Source organism: Camelus dromedarius, chromosome 6 (assembly GCF_036321535.1).
Source record: "Camelus dromedarius isolate mCamDro1 chromosome 6, mCamDro1.pat, whole genome shotgun sequence".
Classification (NCBI taxonomy): Eukaryota; Metazoa; Chordata; class Mammalia; order Artiodactyla; family Camelidae; genus Camelus; species Camelus dromedarius.
The window spans coordinates 26,140,473-26,159,166 of NC_087441.1; the positions used below are offsets into that span (position 1 = coordinate 26,140,473).

An 18,694-nucleotide genomic window follows, 5' to 3' on the forward strand; every position below is an offset into this window, starting at 1 on the left:
AGTGCCTCCATTTCATGGACAGGCACCGTGAGGCCAGGAGACTGGCGGGAAGCTGCACACGGATGTTGCCGCAGTGCCCAATGGGATGCCAAGATTATTTTCTTTACTCTGTTTAGCTATCAACTCTAATTTTTAAAAATCCCCATGAGTATCAACATAGAAAAGTAAAAATGGGAAAATAGGCCAAAAACAAATTACTTGGCTTTTTGAAGTGAATTTAATTTGCAAAGAATAACATTGAGTAAAACTGGGGGGGGGGGGAGTAGATTTTCACTTTTTAGGAAAGAAACGCTCTCCTCTCTTATTCACTGTGAGTCCTTCCTCTCCATCAAATGGATTCACTAATACTTTTTGGTAATGCTCCTTGTATTTTTTTGCATAAAATACTTCGTATATGTGCCCATTGTGTTCTTTTTTTCAACAGACTTCTTTAACGGAACACACACACACACACAATTACCTTCAGTTGCCCACTGTATTCTGACAAGTAGGAAGAGGAGACTAGAAGAGGTCCTACGTAGTGAGGGAGCACCCATTGTTATACCTGCACTTGCGCTTTATTTCATTTTTTCCACATTTGAACAGATCAGGAATAAATTTGATTAAATTTCCATTGAGAGGCGTTTTCCCCCCTCATTCTGTATCAACAGAATTTCAATGAGCATAAAATAAAAACGTTCTACATTTTATACGAAAGTCTGATTTCAGTGGTCCTAACAACAAAAACAAAAGAAAAAAGCTCTTGAAGTGACCCTCCCAAGGGGCGTCAACTGCTTTTCGGTGCGTCCTGAGCTGCTGCCTTCTCTCCATCCGCTGCTCAGATTATTCATGAATTGCGTCTTCAGCCCAGCTTTCTCTCTCCCTCCGCTTTTCTGGCGCGGCTCTCCCTCCCTCCCTCTGGCTTCTGCTCTTTCTTACTCCTCTCAGCTGCTTAACTACAGCTCCCATTGGAACTTGCACAGTCAAAACCAGCTCTCCGCTGGAGCAGCCTCCAGAAGCGCATCACCTGGAGCGGAGAGACTCTGCCGGCGCACCCGCCGCAGAGCCGCCAGGTAGCTGGGGGCGCGCAGAGGGTGCCCTTCTCCCGCTCGGCAGCAGCAGGAGCCTCTCCCCGGAATCCGCTGCATCCCGGGGTCCTGCAGCGGTGATGCCTGCGCTTCGGAGCAACGATGGAAAAAGAAAAGCCGCTGCTCGCGGCAACTGAGAGTGGGAATCGGTTGCTGCAGTAGCCGGTGCTGCAGAATGTGTGGGTGAAGACCTGAGCCCCGCTAGATTCTCCATCCCGCTCTTCGTTAACTATCTCCAGGAGGCAAACCGGGAACCAGATGCACTGACCAGGCGGGTGCCACCCTGGATCTATAACTGTGAACTCCCCACTGTGGAAAATGGTAAACAAAGACATGAATGGATTCCCAGTCAAGAAGTGCTCAGCCTTCCAGTTTTTTAAGAAGCGGGTAAGGACAGGTTTTTGTTTGTTTCTTTTGTTTTCTGCTCTTCTCTCAAATGCCTTTGATTGCTTGCCCGAGGTAAGCCTACGATTTTGTTGCAGAACCCTGAATGGAAACCGTGCTTCTGGTAGCAGTGGTCCGGCTGGGAAATCTACCTGCCTTGATGCAAATTTGTGGGTGGGGGCGCCTAGGAAGAGCCGCTTTGGGAGGAGGGGGTTGGGCTGGGATGTCTTGAGGGTTTGAGCTGGGAATGAGAGTTCCTCAGTCAAAGCCACAAGATTACAAGCAGTTTCCAAGAGAATTAGCCTGGGTACAGTTACCGCTGGTAATTCAGTCAGGGACTAATTCAGTAGCGCGCTCTCGCTCTTATCTTTGAAGGGTTCAACTTTTCCCACATCTTTCATTCACTCAGTCTCAAGTGCTGCATTATCATCTTCCTTCGTCAACATCAGCAGCGTCTGGCTTCCCAAAGCCATCTAGCCAATAACTTACTGGGTAAAAATAGCAAAGGACTAGAATGACCTTTTCCAGAAATGGTGGAATCAAGCATTTTTAAATCCTTCTCTTTCAAGTTGCCTCAATGTTCCTCAGTATGACCGCCTTTATTTTAGTGGGCGGTCTGAATTCAAGTGATAATGTGAGGTTATGCTGCTGTATATGTTTATTTCTTAAATGCCTGTTCTATTCACAGCATGAAAGTCACATTGCTTGTAAATGAGAAGAAAAGGTTGAGGTCCTTTTTTGTGTGTGTCTCAAAATGAACTCAGTTCATTGTAATGGTCACACCGGTGGTCTGCGTAAATCTGCAAATTTATACACAACTGGGAGAGACAAAATGAATGATTAAGTGACTGATGACTGACACCCTCTGGAGAGTTTCTTAAGTCACAGAAGCTTCCTCCAGCCCCCAGCTATCCCAGCCTGTTTAATGGACTTTAGGGCAAGTCCATCAAAAGGTCTCTCTCCATTCATTCTTCTGTCCCTTCATTCAGGTCCATTCTGAAGCCCAGCCCTTCATTTTATCCACCAGCAGAACACAATGAATGACACTCTGGGCTGGACTCCCTCCTGCACCAAATGGGCAAGCTGGGAATGGGAAGGCTGGGCTAGACCCAGCATGCCAGGTCCAGCCAGAGGGCTAACACGGGTTTCCACTTGCCTGTGATTGAGTTCTCATCTGTAACGCAAAATCCTCCCTGAAGTCCAGGAGCCAAAACATAAGCATTAAAACCAAAGCCAGACCTACCGAGTCCTGGCCACTCCTCCTGGAGCCCAACTAGAGGGGACTCCAGCTAAATCAAAGTAAGTCACTGCAGCCTTTCAGAGTCCACCATGTTTCTTGGTTTCCCCTGTAGCCAAAATATTTCTTTCCAAGGAAAGGGCCTTTTGTGAATACTAATTTCCAACAGTAAACAAATGTTTTGCTAATAAAAAAAAAAGTGCCATAGACCATAATTCAGTATTTAAACTCTTTACTCTCTTTTAATTAATTAATTTATTTGGTGGTACCAGGGGAAATAGGGGCAAGGGTGAGACTTAAAAACTCCTTAGTCAGGTATCTTTAACAACCAAGTAGCTGTCAAGTCAATTTTTTTTAAGGTTTTCTCTTATTTTCCTTGCTATGGAAATATACTAATAACTGTATTAATTTACCATCTGGTTTCTTTTTGCTTAAAACCATAATTTACCAATAGCTTTTTCTTGGTGCCTCTGTTGATGCCTCCTTAGACCTGGGTTTTGCAAAGAACTAGCCAGGGTACTGATGTCAAATCTGAGTACTTGCAGAGAGAGAGAACTTTACACCAAGATATCTGGCTGGCAGTTTCATCTGCCTTCGAACCTGGGTCTGTCACTTACTGGAGATAAGATCAGAAATCCCCCATCCTCCTGTCCTGACTGCTCAAGGATGGAAACTAAGCAGAATATTACTTTGTGTCAAGTTTGGATTGCCCCAAGGGATAAAGTCCTTGATTCTTGTCCATGAGTTCTCTTTTCTGAAAGTTCATTCCAGTTTGTACCATGACTTTGCTTTGGCTTTTGCTTGTTTGTTTGTTTGGAGTTTTTAATTACACAGCTAATAGGTAAATGTGTAAAACATCAAGACAATACTCAGGTAACCCCCACCTCCTCACTAATCTCCCTTCCTTCCCCAGAGGTTGTTAACCCTGTTGGTATCTATACTTTCCAGACCTTTTCTATATATTTGCATACACACTCATATACTAGAATGTCTTTGTTTTCAGCTAAGAATAATCCATTTTCTCTCTATTCTATTGTTGAAGTTCCACACATTTCTGCATATTTTTATTTTTAACCTAGCTAGAGAGTCTCACAAAGTGAACCTTTGTTGGGTGCCCACATTAAATTAATGAATAGATCTTGGGGGAAAAAAAAGAACACACACACACACATAGGTTTTTTAGGGCTTACTAAAAATATGGAGGTTAGGACCCAGATTTTGATTACACAAAGCTTAACTAGTGTTTCCTGTGCCTCTGAGAAAATTCAAAATGTTGCTGACAGAGGATGTGGATGATCTGCCCTATGATGCATTTAGCAGAATAAGTGTAGCCACCATTTATTGAGTGCTGTGTTCTAGAAGTTATGGGTCAAGTGCTTTACATGTATTATCTTATTTAATTCTCACAGTCTCCCTATGAAGTAAGAAAAGTTATTAAATGTACAAAGTGTGGCTTAGAGAGATTAAACAACCAGCCCAACATCCCTTAGCTAAAAAGTAACAGAGCCAACATTTAAACTTTCTTTGACCCAAAGCCTATATTCTAAATCCAGAATGTCTATTTCAACACACACTCCCCCCACTTTTTTTTTCTCCCCTATAGCAGTATCTTTTTCTCCTCAAGTGAAATCTTGATGCCATTACCCAATTTACAAAAGCTACGAAGGCAGCCAGTCCTCAGCAGACAAGCATCTCAAAGCTCCTGTCCAACCCTCAGTGGTGACTGAGGCAGCTCCGGGAACCCAGCTTCTAGGAACATGATCTGAAGAAAGACAGTCCCTGTGCTTGTTCTCCAAATCCTCTGGACTAATGCATTCTACCCTCACGTCTTAAAAGCTCAACTAAATCAGCTTAATTTCATTTAGTTGAGGATTGCTCAGCCAAACTCGATAAGAGTTCTACTTTCGTTCTCTACGTGTTAACGTGTTAACGATAAGTTAACATTAGATGCCTATGGATTATGTTTTATTCTTAAAGTCTCTGAAAATTCATTTAAGATGAATGGGAAAATGTCCTTATCAGTCTTACACTCTCACAATCCCAGAGCTTTAAAAAGTTATCAATTGTGCCAAAGATAATCCATTTTCATGGATTTAAAGATTTGTTCCATGGTTCAGATTCTTGCACTATGACTCAGAAAACACCAACAAATGACATTATCTTTGACTTGATAATCCATTTTGGAAATTCCTTAAGTAGGTTAAAAAAAAAAAAAAGATTTCTATGGACATAATTAAGTTATCTTTTGTAAAATTTCTAAGGAAAACTAGCCAGTATGGAATTTTGGATTTGAAATGAACCTTAGAAATCCTCTCGTCGACCTCCCTATGTTAAAGATGAGGAAACTGAGTGTCTGGCAGGTAAAGCACCTACTCAGACTTCAAGGAGGCTAAGCCATCCCTCACTGGTAGAATTTTCACATCCAGATGAAATGTGCTGTCCTCTTTATTATGTTCTCAAACAAGTTCAGTGCTTCATGCCTCATTCATTCATTTCTTTTTTTTAGCAGATAGAGTAGGAACAAAACCCAGTTCTTGTCTTCATAGAGCTAACTGCCTCATGACCACCAACTTTGACATCTCCTGTCAAACTTGTCTCAACTCAGATATGTCATGATTTTGCACATTTGCACAATTCCTTGTGCTGTTCCTTACTAACAATACATTTCATATTAACTGTCACTTATGCAGCACTAAGATTGCTGAACACTGTTTTAAGAGGCTTCAGTCTATTACATATTTAAATTCTCAAACATGAAAATCCTAAGGAAGATGCTACTGTTATCCCGATTTCACAGATGAAAAAGGAAAGGTGAACCGAGGTGAAGGAAGTCCAAAGTCACACAGCTAGCTTGTGGCAAAGTCAGGGGTGGGATCAAAGTGTGTGGCTGCAGAGTCTGTATCCTTAACCACTGCACATCCTCTCTGTGTCTTTAAACAACCCAACATGGTCAGAGGAGACTTGGAGAGGTCTGACAGCCTTAGGGTTCTCCTTTCTCTAAAACTCATCAGGAACAAAGCAAAGGCTTTCAACCTGGTTATGATGTTTACTCTAGCAGAGCTGAGAAGTGAAATTAACCTTCTCCGAAGTGGTTATTCTCCACAACTGTCCCATAAACTGCTCCCTTTATGTTTTATTTCCCTTTACTGTTCTATTATGTCTGCTTAAAGCATCTGAATTGGGATGATAACAAAGGTTCTTTTCTTAGGTGAAGCCCTCGATGTCTTCTCAGAGGGCTGGCATTTACTGCGTGTTTACTAAGGGTCCAGCCTTACTATGGTAGCACTTTACTAGAGTCATCCTCACATCGCTCCATCATGCCCATTTTACAGCCAAGGAAACTGAGGGTCAGAGAGGTTAAGGAACTGGTCCAAGGTCATGGTGCTAGGAAGAGGTGTAGCCAGAATCCAACTCAGGCAGTCAACTTTAGTATTTCCATTTGCATCACTGGAGTGCTCTGCTAAGAGTTGAACACTGCTGCAGGGTTGGCTCTCCCCACTGGAAATTACCTGTGAAGACGATTCAGAGAGGATTACACACGTGTGTGGTGGGGTGGTCATGTGGTCATCGCTACGGAATTGTTTCCCACGTGACTCCTGAGGGAGGTAGGAATACTTCCCAACAAATCAGAAGTGTGTCTCTGATTTCTCCAAGACTTATTTGATCATACTTCCTGAAACCATAGTGATGATTCCAATGGCTTCTACTCTGCTTTCTTTAGAAGTTGCTAAAATCTGATCTGTTTGAGTCCCTCCTGTGTTCACTCAACAGCATAGTACATGGCCCCAGTCACACTGTGCTGTAATATTAGGACCCACCTGAAGCTCCGATACGGCAGGAAGGTCCTTGAGGACAGAGAATCTGTTACCTTGTTCACTAGATCCTCTACTGGTCACCATATTTGTTCAATGAAATTATGAAAAAAAACAAATGAACAAGTCCCTTATTAACTTGTCCCAAAATCTTTGCCGTGTCCTCCTCCTCCCCACTTCTTCTGTCTTGATTAATAGCTTAGGAATCAAATGCTTTCTAATTATGTGTTTGAATATGGATTATATATAAATAAAGACTTTGAAAAATAACTTAAATCTTGTTCAAAGACAAGTTGTTGCTACCCTTAACAGCTGGCAGCTGCTTAGGGAAACTTGACCTCAGCTCATTCAGTGATCACTGCCCACCTCACAACATCTTTTCTGTAATTCTTTTCCTATCAGGACTAACAAGACAGATGTAGTCATGATTCACTCATCTCTTTTGGTTTGATTTTAACAGAAATCACTGACTTCAGTACAATACAGTTCTGCATCATGTACTCTCCCACCTAGAATCCTTAAAACATTTATTCAATTATTGTTTTTCCTCATTTTTCAGTGTGGTCTGGGAGCCACTGAGTGTGAAGAAAAATTGAACTCAAGGTCTGATAGCTGAGTCTTAGAGGGTTTAGACTGGAGAAGAGAGTGGCTAGATTTGGCTAGGCTAGAGGATTACACTTGGGTACCACAGAACGCAGGTGAGGAGTATCAGATGTTTGTCACCCCAGCAGCTCTCAGGAAAGCCCTAGGACAGTTAGGCTCTCATCCTGCTACAATACAGCGCTTGGAAAATATTTTGAATGGAAAGTGTAGCAGGGTTCCTTGAAAGTTTCATTTTTTGATAAACTGGTGCTAACGTGTCAGTGCCGTATATAACACTGGAGTCAGCAACGTCCTGAGCACACCCATATTTTATAACCTGTAAATGCGTAACAAGATAAAGGAAGTCTACAGTGGGGCGTGGAGAGAGCCACTGAAACACAGGTCCTCAGTTGAAGATTTCTGATTAGAAAAGCATACGGGGAAGAACTGTACAGGAATTGAATCAACAGAAAAGCTTAATCAGTAATTTAGGTAAAGCTAAAGATATTTCTTTAGAGGAAATACTGTGAAGGCATCTTTTTAAAGTGTGATTTTATTTTTAATGCACACTAGTTAATTTTTTAGAAGTAAGTCCAAAAAGTTAAATAGTAGATATCAACATTCTTAACATTTTTGGGTAAGAAGTCTCCTGACGTGCAGTGGGAGGCTGCTTCCTGCCTGCTGAATAGAGCCTTAGTTCCTAGCTTGGAGCCTGGAATCATTGGCTCCCCACCAAGCAGGGGATAAGGACTTTTATGCCTTCCATGGGGTTTAAGAAGGTTAAATTCACAGGGCAAACAGCTTCCCAAAGAGCTTTAACTGAAGCCGTGTGCACCAGCTCTCTGGAGATCTGCATCCCTCCCAGCAGGAAGGCAGGCTGCTCTGGCCCTTAGTTTCAATGCCTCTGCCCTGTCCAGGACGTGAAGGGCACTTGCAGTGACCTCCCCAAGTCCTTGGTCTAAGGGCAGGCAGATCCAGAAACTGGCCAGGTTTCTCTGGCAGGCGGCACAGTGAGCTGGCAAATCTTTAGAGATGATATGTGGGAGGAAGAAGAGAAGGAGGTGGGAGGAGGACCACGAGGGAGAGCAGACAGCCCGGCGAGTTAGGTGCTGCTCGGGATCGCTTCTGCAGCGGCTCCGGCTTTGCAGAGAGGGTTGCTGTTAGAGTTTGTTTTCTTTCACACCTATTTCTTCGCAGCATTCTCAAATGATTTCATAAGTATTTACAACAAAGGGAAGTGAAACTCAAGGCTGTAACTAGGGCGGTAGGAGAGTCTTCCCCTTGGTGGTGCAAGATGCCAAAATATTGCTCTAATTGCTTTCCAGAGCCTGCTGTGGCATTTTTCTGGGAAGAGTTGGCTTAGCTATTTTTATAGCATCAGGGTCACCTTGGTCTCTTTTCTCTTCCTAGGTCAGGGCACTCACCCAAAATGCCTTTGTTTGGGGAATGACTGGTCACATTGTTCTTTCCTTTTCTCTTCTTTCTTCCTCTGTCTCCTCCTCCTCTTTCCCTTTTTCTTTTTCTTTTCTCTCTTTCTCTTCTCCTCTCCCTGTATCCCTCTCCCCCATCTCTTTCTCCTGTCTTTGGAGGATAAGCTCACATCAAGGTCAAAGAGAGAAAAGCCTGACATGAGACACTCCTAGACGCATGTTCCATGGAAACTACTAACTCAGTGGCTTCAGGAATATCTTGTCATCTCTGAGTCCGTGAGAGTGAAATCGGCCAGGATGGAAGACACTGACAGCTCAGATTTTAGTTTCTAGAAATAGCAAGATAAAAAGGGCCCCAAAATAGTTAAAACATTTTAATGCTCAAGTTTCTGTAGAACCAACATGAAACTATACCAAGAAGGAAAAAAAAATTAAGTGACTTGTTTGAGAATTAAGAATAAATAAGAAGATATATTTTCCATCTTTTTTAGTCACAAATACCATCTTTTCCATAGAATGATCTTTCTGAAAACTGACTGAATTTCCTTTGAATCCTGAATCTTTGTAGACCAGTATAAATTGGGTTATATGGTAGGAGAAAAATATAAAAAAAAAAAAAAACTTGAGTATATAGCTTCTAGAGTGGTTAAAAAGATCTAAGTAAAGCTAAGTAGCAAAACAGTAGAAAGGTAGTGTAAAAGCAAAGACATTAAACACTGAACTCTGTTTACAGTCTCATATAGCTTCTCTGAAACCTAGAATATAAGCTCCCTGAGGGCAAAGATCTTGTCTGTGTTGTTCACAGCTTGGTCCAAGTGCCTGGTACATGGTACTACAATATCTATGTGTAGTAAACATATATCAGTAATATATGTTTAACAAATCAATACAAACAATTAAATCAAAGGGCTTGGGAGGAGGTATCGTGTAATTGTGATGTCATTATTTGGTTAAATAGAGAGGATACTGATAAAGAGAGGAAGTAAGACTTTAAAGAAAATCTTGATGTGATTTCCACTGCTTTCAGGTAGTGCCGTCCGGCATTCCAATAAGTAAGACTGAGGGAAAACTAGAACCCAAGACCTTGATGAATAAAATATGCTAATGCAGGTAACGAAATGATGTGTTTGTTTGCTCAGGCTTGGTAGGAACTAGATTTGAGCACTGAGCTTTCTAAACTGGGTTCTAGTGTTTGGCTTTTTTTTTTTTCTCCTTTTTTTTTTTCTTTTTTCAGTTTTATTAGATAGAATTGTTACAATTTGACTGCACAGATACAATGTATTGCATATAAATACATATACACAATATACTGCACATATTTTTTAATTTACATATATGTACTGTTCATTGTTTCTAAGAACGTTTAGAGCTTCAGCTTTTTAAACTTACGTAGTTATTAAGGGAATAAATCGAACCACAAAATAAGAATTCAGAAAGATACATACACCCTGCTATTAACAACAGTATTTATAATTGCCAAGATATGGAAGCATCATAAATGCATATCAATAGATGAATGGATAAAGAAAATGCAGCGTAAGCCACAAAAGGTCAAAGAGTGGGAAATGGCCAACTTTCTGGGAATCCCAGCCCCTTCCCTAGGCTAGTTAGACTGGTCCTTCCACTTATTAGCATATGAAGCTACCCAGCCCATAAAAACTGGCAACACGGTGCCTTCCGCCATCCCTCACTCTCTCCCTCTTCGGAGACAGCCCTCACTCTGTCTATGGAGTGTGTACCTACTTTTACTCTAATCTGAGCACCCAACCCCATCACCTTGTGGCCTTTCTCTTGCCCTTTGATGTATCTCTCTAAATAAATCAACCTTTACTCAAAAAAAGAAAAAGAAAAAGAAGATACAGTATATACAGTTTTGCATTTTTATGGTGCTAGATGTAAATGATTTTTTTAAATCCTTGTAACAAGTTGAGGGCTTGATTTATGAATACCCATAACTTGTACATCAGTTTTACAGTGATTAACAAGAAAAGATTAATGCATCTATCAGTAGTTTTCTGAAGATGTTTATAATGGAATGACGAAGCTTAAGGAGATAAGAGATCACAAAGACATTTATGGCACTGAAATTTCTAATTCATCTCTGAGTGAGTTTTGAGAGAAGCTTCCAGAAACTCTCTTCAATTTTCATGGGGACCTAGAGTTTGTATTAATTTGTTAGGGCTGCCATAATAAAGTACCACAAACTGAGTGGCTTAACAATAGAAATGTATTGCCTGACATTTCTGGAAGCAGCAAGTTTCAGAGGAAGGTGTCAGCAGAGTTGGTTCCTCTTAAGGGCTTTGGGGAATGAGGGATCTGGTCCAGGCCTCTCTCCTGGGCTGGTAGATGGCTGTCTTTGCTATGTATCTCCCCTCTGTATCTATCTGTCCAAATTTTCCCTTCTCATAAGGACACTAGTATGTTGGATTGGGGCCCACCTCATTTTAACTTGGTTACCTCTATAAAGATTATCTCCAAATAAATTCACGTTCTGAGATTCTGGGATTAGGATTTCAATATATTAATTTGGGCCAGGGGAACACAGTTCAACCCATCACAGAGGTTTTTCTCCTTACCATTGAAGCTTCAGTTATATCTGAAATGGAAGAGCCTCCCTAATAAGATGGGCTCCAAGGTACAATGTTGAAGTTATTAGTAAATTCTAGGAAACATAAGATATTACAGAAAAGCTATAACACTGGAGAGTACCAGGTGAGACAGAGAGGCTGGGTACACAGGAATATGTTTTTAAAAAGATAGTAATGTGTTGGATGTGGGAACTCAGTAGTAATTGGGGGGAAAAGTGCTGCTAAATATTACGTAGTAGAGCTTGAGGAGCTACGTGGTTGATAAGATGCCCAACATAGCATTTAAGAGCTGGCAACTAAGTAATAATGACCTGTAAATGAATGTCTCCAAAGAACATCAATATACTTGCTTTCTCTCCCAACCACTTAGCCTCAAAGATTAAATGTTACATAGTAAGAACTAGGACCTGGAACTTACTGTATACAGGGCCTTGGTTATCAGCTTCGGCAAAGCAGTCATATCTAATTTATTTGTCTATTAGTCTGCTTTTACGTAAAAGGGGCGTTATCTTCTCACCTTGCCACTCAATAAGGTGGTGAAGCCATGGCTAATAATTAGTTTTCCAGGACAAAACAAACACATTAAATCGGACATTTGAGACTAACCCTTCAGACTTAATCTCAGTTAGACGGAATTTCAGAATGTGTAATTTTTTTTAATCTAGCATCTTACAGTTAACTCTTGTGTTATCCAAAAATCAGAGCAATGAAAATTTCTAATGGTGCCTTTCTTTCTAAAGTCATCATCCTTCAAGCAATAGATTCAAAATTAGCGTTGAAGCTCTCCTTTTTTTTCCCCTTGTATTATCATCATCAACAGCCAACATGAATTGAGCACCTGTATGTTTTAGGCATTGTGGTAGGAATGCAGATATAAGAAATTACATTTTCTTGTTTTTCGGGGTTTTTTTGAAATTATATTTTCTTTCAGTCTCCCCATCCTAACCCATTCCCAGGAACTTGGATCACATCTCCTGGTTACATACTCTTTATAACTTCCTGTACTTTTTTTTTTCTTTAATGGCAACTGTCAATCTGTAATCACATATCTGTGTAGCTATTTAATTAATGTCCTTAACGTTAATTAATATCCTCCTGGACTATGATCTCTATAAGGGTAGGAACCTTCCCTCTCTTTGGCTTCCAGTTATATCCTCAGTGCTTGGTTCCTGGAGAGTTATCAATAAATCCTGTTGAAACAAATAAAAAGATAGGATATTATGAAATTCTGATTATGAGGAAGAAGAGAAAGGAGTTAACCTGAAAGCCCACATTGAAATTAAAAGTCCTTTACACTTTATTCTTCTTTGTTTTAAATGGAGGCTTATGTTAAGACTCCATGTCTGAGATGCATTTGTATTCTCAGTGACATCTCTTTCAAAACCGTCTTCTTTTCTATCATTTACTGTTCCCTGGGAGAAGAACCACATAATAAATTGCCCTTATAATTTAGCAGTAGGTTAAGGATTTTTCTTTTCTGAAGGAAATCACAGTTAGCATGATATAATCCCACAGGTTTGCCTCAGTTGCCAGGAAACTCAAAGCTAAATTTAAAAGTAAATTTCAGTGAACAAATTAGAGAAATCTTTACCAATGATTTCTCAGTTACTGAATTTGGTTTTGATCTTGTGTTTTTATTTTAACTCTCTTGCTTCGTGTATCTCATTGTCAATCTGTCTCAGGTGGTCTTAATAGTGAGATAGAAGGCATGTAATATAAATAAATAAACAAAGGGACCTATCAAGGACAAGTTCCAAATATTAAAAGTGGATAATGATTACATAAACGCATTACTATGATGATACACAGCACACACAGAAGAAATGTAGTTCTAAACCATGAAGTGCTTGTTTACTAGCTTTTCATCTTGAAAATACTGCTTGCCTCAGTCCTAATGAAATTAACCATTGGACCACAGAGCTAACTTTTAAACTGTTGATTTATTATCTCAGATATATAGCATAAGCTACTTGGTCTCAACGTAGAAGAGAAAAAGCCTAGGAATGTTTACTCTCTGTCCCACCAAACTAGATTATATTTTTCCAAATTGTACCAAACTGTACTAAATTTATTTATCTATTGTTGCATAATAAAATACCTTTAAATAATTTAGTGACTTAGTGATCAAAACAACATTTTTTTTTTTTGCTTATGATTCTATGGAATAAGAATTCACGTTGACTCATTAGGATGGCCCTTCTCCATGATGTTGGCTGGATCATTCCTCAGCTGCGTTCAGCTGCTGGCTTAGCGGGGCTGGAAAGTCCAAGAAAGCGTCACTCTCCTGACTGGTGCCTCATTGCTTCTCTGTTGGCCTCTTTCTTTCTCCAAGTAGCGTGGCACTCCTCACAGTCTCATGGGCTTGAGACAGCCAGACTTCTTATAGGGCTGCTGGCTTCTAAGAGGATGTGATTCAAGAGAGTAGCGGGATCTGCCCATCTTGTTAGGCCCATCCTTGAAGGTTCTACAGTGTCACTTCCACTGCATTTGATTTGTTAAAAAAAGCCACAGGGCCACCTCATGTTCAAGATGGGGAGGAATAAACTCCACCTTTCAGTGGAAAGAGTGACAATTTACTTTTACTACAATTGAATGTTTCTGTTTATTCCACTGAAGCATAGCATAATTTTCCAAATTGAATCCAATTGTACTGAATGCATCTAAAAAACTTTTAAAATCAAAACATTTTCAGTTACACTTAAAAGTCAAAGAAACACCCATGGGTGAAAGCTATTAAGGACTCCTAATAGGGATCAGACAAACCCAGTTGGATTCTTAGCTGCATTTTTACAAGCTTTGTAACACTGGGCAAGCTATTTAATGTTCTAAGCCTACTGGCTTATCCGTAAAAGGGGTTTCATGACAACCCTTACCTCTTAGAACTGTTACGAGGATTAAATGACAAAATGCGTGGAAAGCATTTAGCTGCAGTGCCTGGGACATACTAAGCACTCTAAACATATTAGATATTATCAAGACAGACCTCAAAATCATGACCTACCTTTCCAGCCTACCTTTCTATGCTTTTCATTATAGTATAAGTTGTGATTTTACTCATGAGTCTACTTATAGACATGCTACTATAAAACCTCTTTGCTTTTGGATTTTATTGCTTAAAGGTCATTTCTCAAAAGACCTCTGATGGTCAGCAGGTTCACAGTTTTACTGGGTTATTTAGACGTTTCCAGGGGGTTAGGAACTAGTGAACACAATTAATTATCTTCTATAGAAACTTCTCCCTGGAGCAACTGCAGTTGTCCGGCTTCATTGCTGAAATAATATTTCATTCGCACAGGGTCTCATTAAATCAAGTGACACCAAATTACTCTGCTTTTTTAGCTTTATGTGCACAAGGCACTGAAGGAAGAACAGAAACTCAAACCCTTACGTCCAACAGATAATCACTTATTAATGACATTCGATCCAAATTTAATGCCAGATTTTACTTTCTAATCTGCCTTGCATTGCCAAATCAAGACTTGACATGCATCTGAAATTCTGAATCATAACCCATGTAACTCGTGAGCACTCAGATGATCTTTAAAATTCATTTTATCACTCCCCTCCATGAAAATATTTCTTATAAAAGGCTAAAAAACTTGAATTGCCAGGCATTTTCATCCCTCTGCCTGACTTCTGAGATTAAACTCTTCCATAGCACTTCTGTCATGTGGACTCTCATCCATCATCTTAATTTCCGCTTTCTCGGTTTGCCTCCCTGTGGACCACTCCTCCATGAACGCCTGCCTGGCACAGCGCTGTCCAGGCTCTCCTCTTACCTCTGGGTTATTTCTTAGTTTCCTTTCAGGCTTCTCCTCTCTATCCTACGGGACCCTGTGGGCATATGGGAGTAGCCCAGGCACAGTCATTGGCTAATTAGCCGGTCTCCCGCTCTCACCATCTCTTTCTCTTTTCTCTCTCACTCTGGTTCGCCATCCTCTCACTTTCCCATACCCTCCACCACCTCTCCCCTTCCTCCTTCTCTTGCAACATACAAATTTATTCATTCCTGTGCTTTAAATACAACCCATATGTCTTCCTGAAATGTATCAGTTCTCTAAATGCCTGTTCCTATTCCCACTTGGCTGCTTAATATTCCCAATCAGATGTCTTATAGGCACCTTGAATTAATCATGTTCAAAAATTGAACTCTGGATTTTCCTTCTTACCTAATTTTATTCTTTCCCAATTCTCCCCAGCTCAGTAAATGTAATTGCCATCTATTCATTTGTTAGAGCCAGAAATCTCAGAATTATTCCTCTTTCTTTTCTTCTGTCATCAATGTAATGAATTCATCAGCACATCCTACTGAGTTTACCTCTAAAACAATTTTTTTTTTTTTAATTCCCCATCTCTTAATCTCCAGAGCCTTGGTGTAAACCACCACCCACCATCTTTTGGACTCTTTAATAAAGCCTTTTTACTCTCATGTCCAAATCTACTCTTCCTTGCCCTTCATCTCCTTGACTGTCCCATGAAGAAGTCACAGGACTTTAGTCAGATTATAGCAGTGAGGTTTTCCTGAGGGGAAAAAAAAGGCAGTGAAAGAGGAGAGAACTTCCCTAGAGTCTTAAAGAGAAATGCCCAACTTGACATTAGAAGTCGAGTTCCTTCTTTGGGGCAATAAATTCTGTTACCCTCTTGGATATTTACTGTTATGGCTTGTTTTTCTCCTTTTCTTGATTTACTTTCTTTTTTTGAATTAAAGAAGCATTTACTTCTGTAAAGAATTGAGGTATTTTGACCCTCTGGGGAACGGCCAATGCTAATTTGCTTTAGCTTAAATTATGTTATTCACACCCACCTACCTCAAAGCAGAAAAAAAATTACAGGGGTTGGAAAAGCTACCAGAGGCTCCAAAACCCTATCAGAAGGAAACAGCCTAATTCTTTCTTTGAAACTAGAATTAACAGATGTATCCCAACACTGAGTATTTCCAAATTGGAAATCTTTTTTTTTCCCATATCAAGTAACCTTTTGAAAGTGGTTTATTAAACAAGTATAAAATAATGTTAGAGACCATCTTTTTTACAGGTTTTACTGTGATGTCAGCTGACCACTTTGGATGGTGTTCAAAGTCCTCCATATTCTGGACACATTCAGAATACTTTATACCTGATAACCCACACTCCTTGGTTTAACCCTCCACCTTTATTACCTCAGGAATACATTGGACCTCCATCTCTTCATTTTTATCATTCTTCCACCCAAAAAGTCCTACTTTTGCCCACCCCTCACCCTTACCCTACACTTAGCTAAATTCTACATTTTTTTTCCAGGACCAAACGTATTTCCACGTGATCTGTGACACTTAACCAGCTGCTAGGAATTACACAGGTTACTTTCTTCAAATGCTTCTTCAACTGTTAGTAAATACTGACTTATAGTAATTACCCTCTACTGATTGATTATAACATACTAGCACAGGTAGCATTTTCATAGCACTCAATTTAGAACATGTTCAGTGATTTCTTTCTCCCTTGTGTCTTACAACTCAGGAATGCAGGTATCCTTAGCCTTGCTTTACCAACAGAAATAGTGGGCATCAGAAAGGTTAAGTAACTTCCTCATGGTCACACATATAAGAAGGGCCATATCAGTTGATGAGATTTGAGATTCTCTTTCCATTACACCACATCACTTCTCTAGCAACGGTTGTGTTTTTTCACTGGGCATTCTATGCTCACCTTCTCTTACTGCAGGAATTTCAAAAAATTGAAACGGAGTTCTTTATTATCACCCTAGCATTGTAAGATTCTTTAGTCTAGGAGTAGAAGAGAATCCACTTTTCTCAATTCTTTTTTTTTTTAGCATGGAAAAAATTTTAAAGAGAAAACACTGCCTCTTTTCACATTCCTGCTGTCCTCTTAACTAAGATCCACCCCCGCCCCCACTTTTTTTATTGAAGTATAGTCAGTGTACAATGTTGTGTCAATTTCTGGTGTACAGCATAAAGTTTCAGTCAGACATATACATACACATATTCCTTTTCATATGTTCCATCTTCTAAATAGCTTTTGCCTCCCACTTGCCTTGCATACTGAGAGTCTGCACTGCCATTTCCCTAGCTCACGCCACTTCCATCCTTCTCTGAAGAAATGACACCACCCCCTAATTGGCCTCCTGCTGCTGGTCTTGCCTGATGGAACCGTCCCAGCTGCAGTCTAGAAGAATTTTCTAAAATACGAGTTGATACTTGATATTTCCTGAATTCTTTAGTGTTTGTGTATAAAGTTTACTAAGATGGGGCTCTTGCTTGCCTCCCTCACCCCTCATCTCTTTCCCTTTCTTCTCCCCCTTCCTCATCCACTGAATTCCGTTCTCCAAGCATGTTGAGTAACTTCATTTTCTCCATCCACATGATCCTGCCACCAGTCCCGGGGTTCTTTGCCTAGCGTTTACAGATCCCTTACAGAGAGAGATGTCTATGAATAGAATTCAGAAACGTGGGTGGAAAAACTTACATGTTTATTTTCATTAACCTCCAACTGAAATTTTGTTCTTCCTCCAATTATGAATGTAACCAATAACTACCAGGACTTGTAACTTCATCACTGAAAGAAATCACATGTATTTTCATATCACATGACAATTGATGAAAATATCACAATATATCACATATGATTATCATTACAGTAGTTATTAGCTTTTATCTAGACCTCGTTTTCTAACACATTAAGAAATAATCACATATAGTACTGAATATTTATACAGTACTAAATTTTTTTATTTTGCTGTTGTTTAATGTAATCAATTGCCTTTGTAATCCTATGTATTTTATTTTATTCATTAGAAACTTATTCTCGGAAGGGACCTTTAGGCTTCAACAGACTCTGAGAAGGGCTCAAGGCTCAAAATGTCAAGAGCCCCTATAGTTGTTCCCCTTCCTTAGAATGTTCCTCTAACCTTGAACTCCGCACTCTTGAACTGGCCAACACTCACTCGTCCTTAGGGTGGGATTTAAAGTTAGCACTCGAAAGTCCTTTCCCTTATCCTCCAAGACTGGGAGCACTTCCTGTCTGTCTCATTAACAGTGGACTTTCCTCCGTTATGGGTTGATTTCACTATGGTAAGATTACCTTTCAACCATTTGACTCTAACACACATGAAAGCTCTTTGAGGCCAGCCCTATGGCTTTGTCCCTTTTTTACCCACCGTGCCCAACATGTGGAAGTGTTCAGTAGTCCTCTGTTCAACGTTGTCTGATTCTCACCCCATTTTAGCAGCATGCCATCCTGAACCATTCCTTCATACAAACATTTATTCTGACTCTACTAGGTCCCAAGGATTCTCTAGACACTGGAAATAAAGCAGAGAATAACACACAAAGAAATTCCTGACCCAGATGCTTACACACTCGTGAAATGAGCTAGTCATTAAACAAAATTTAGAAAGTAAAACACTTCAGTCACAACAGAACAATACTATGTGATTCCTCCTACAAGTGACGTAGAGTAGGCAAATTCAGAGACAGCAAGTAGAATGGTGGTTGCCAGGGGCTGGGGTGGGAGGACTGGAGGATGAGGAATTACTGTTTAATATGGACAGAGTTTCAGTTTAGGAAGACGCATCTGGAGATGGATGGTGGTGATGA

The 18,694-nt window shown here is 40.2% G+C and overlaps 1 protein-coding gene across 1 annotated transcript in view; it reads left to right on the forward strand.

Moving 5' to 3' along the window:
• Positions 1 to 1,037: 1,037 nt before the first annotated feature.
• Positions 1,038 to 18,694, forward strand: part of SGK1 (serum/glucocorticoid regulated kinase 1) — a 105,950-nt gene continuing 88,293 nt past the window's right edge. Inside the window, exon 1 of the mRNA XM_010988702.3 lies at positions 1,038 to 1,454. Coding sequence (XP_010987004.1) covers positions 1,386 to 1,454 — 69 coding nt within the window. The 5' untranslated portion in view covers positions 1,038 to 1,385. The remainder of the gene's footprint in view (positions 1,455 to 18,694) is intronic.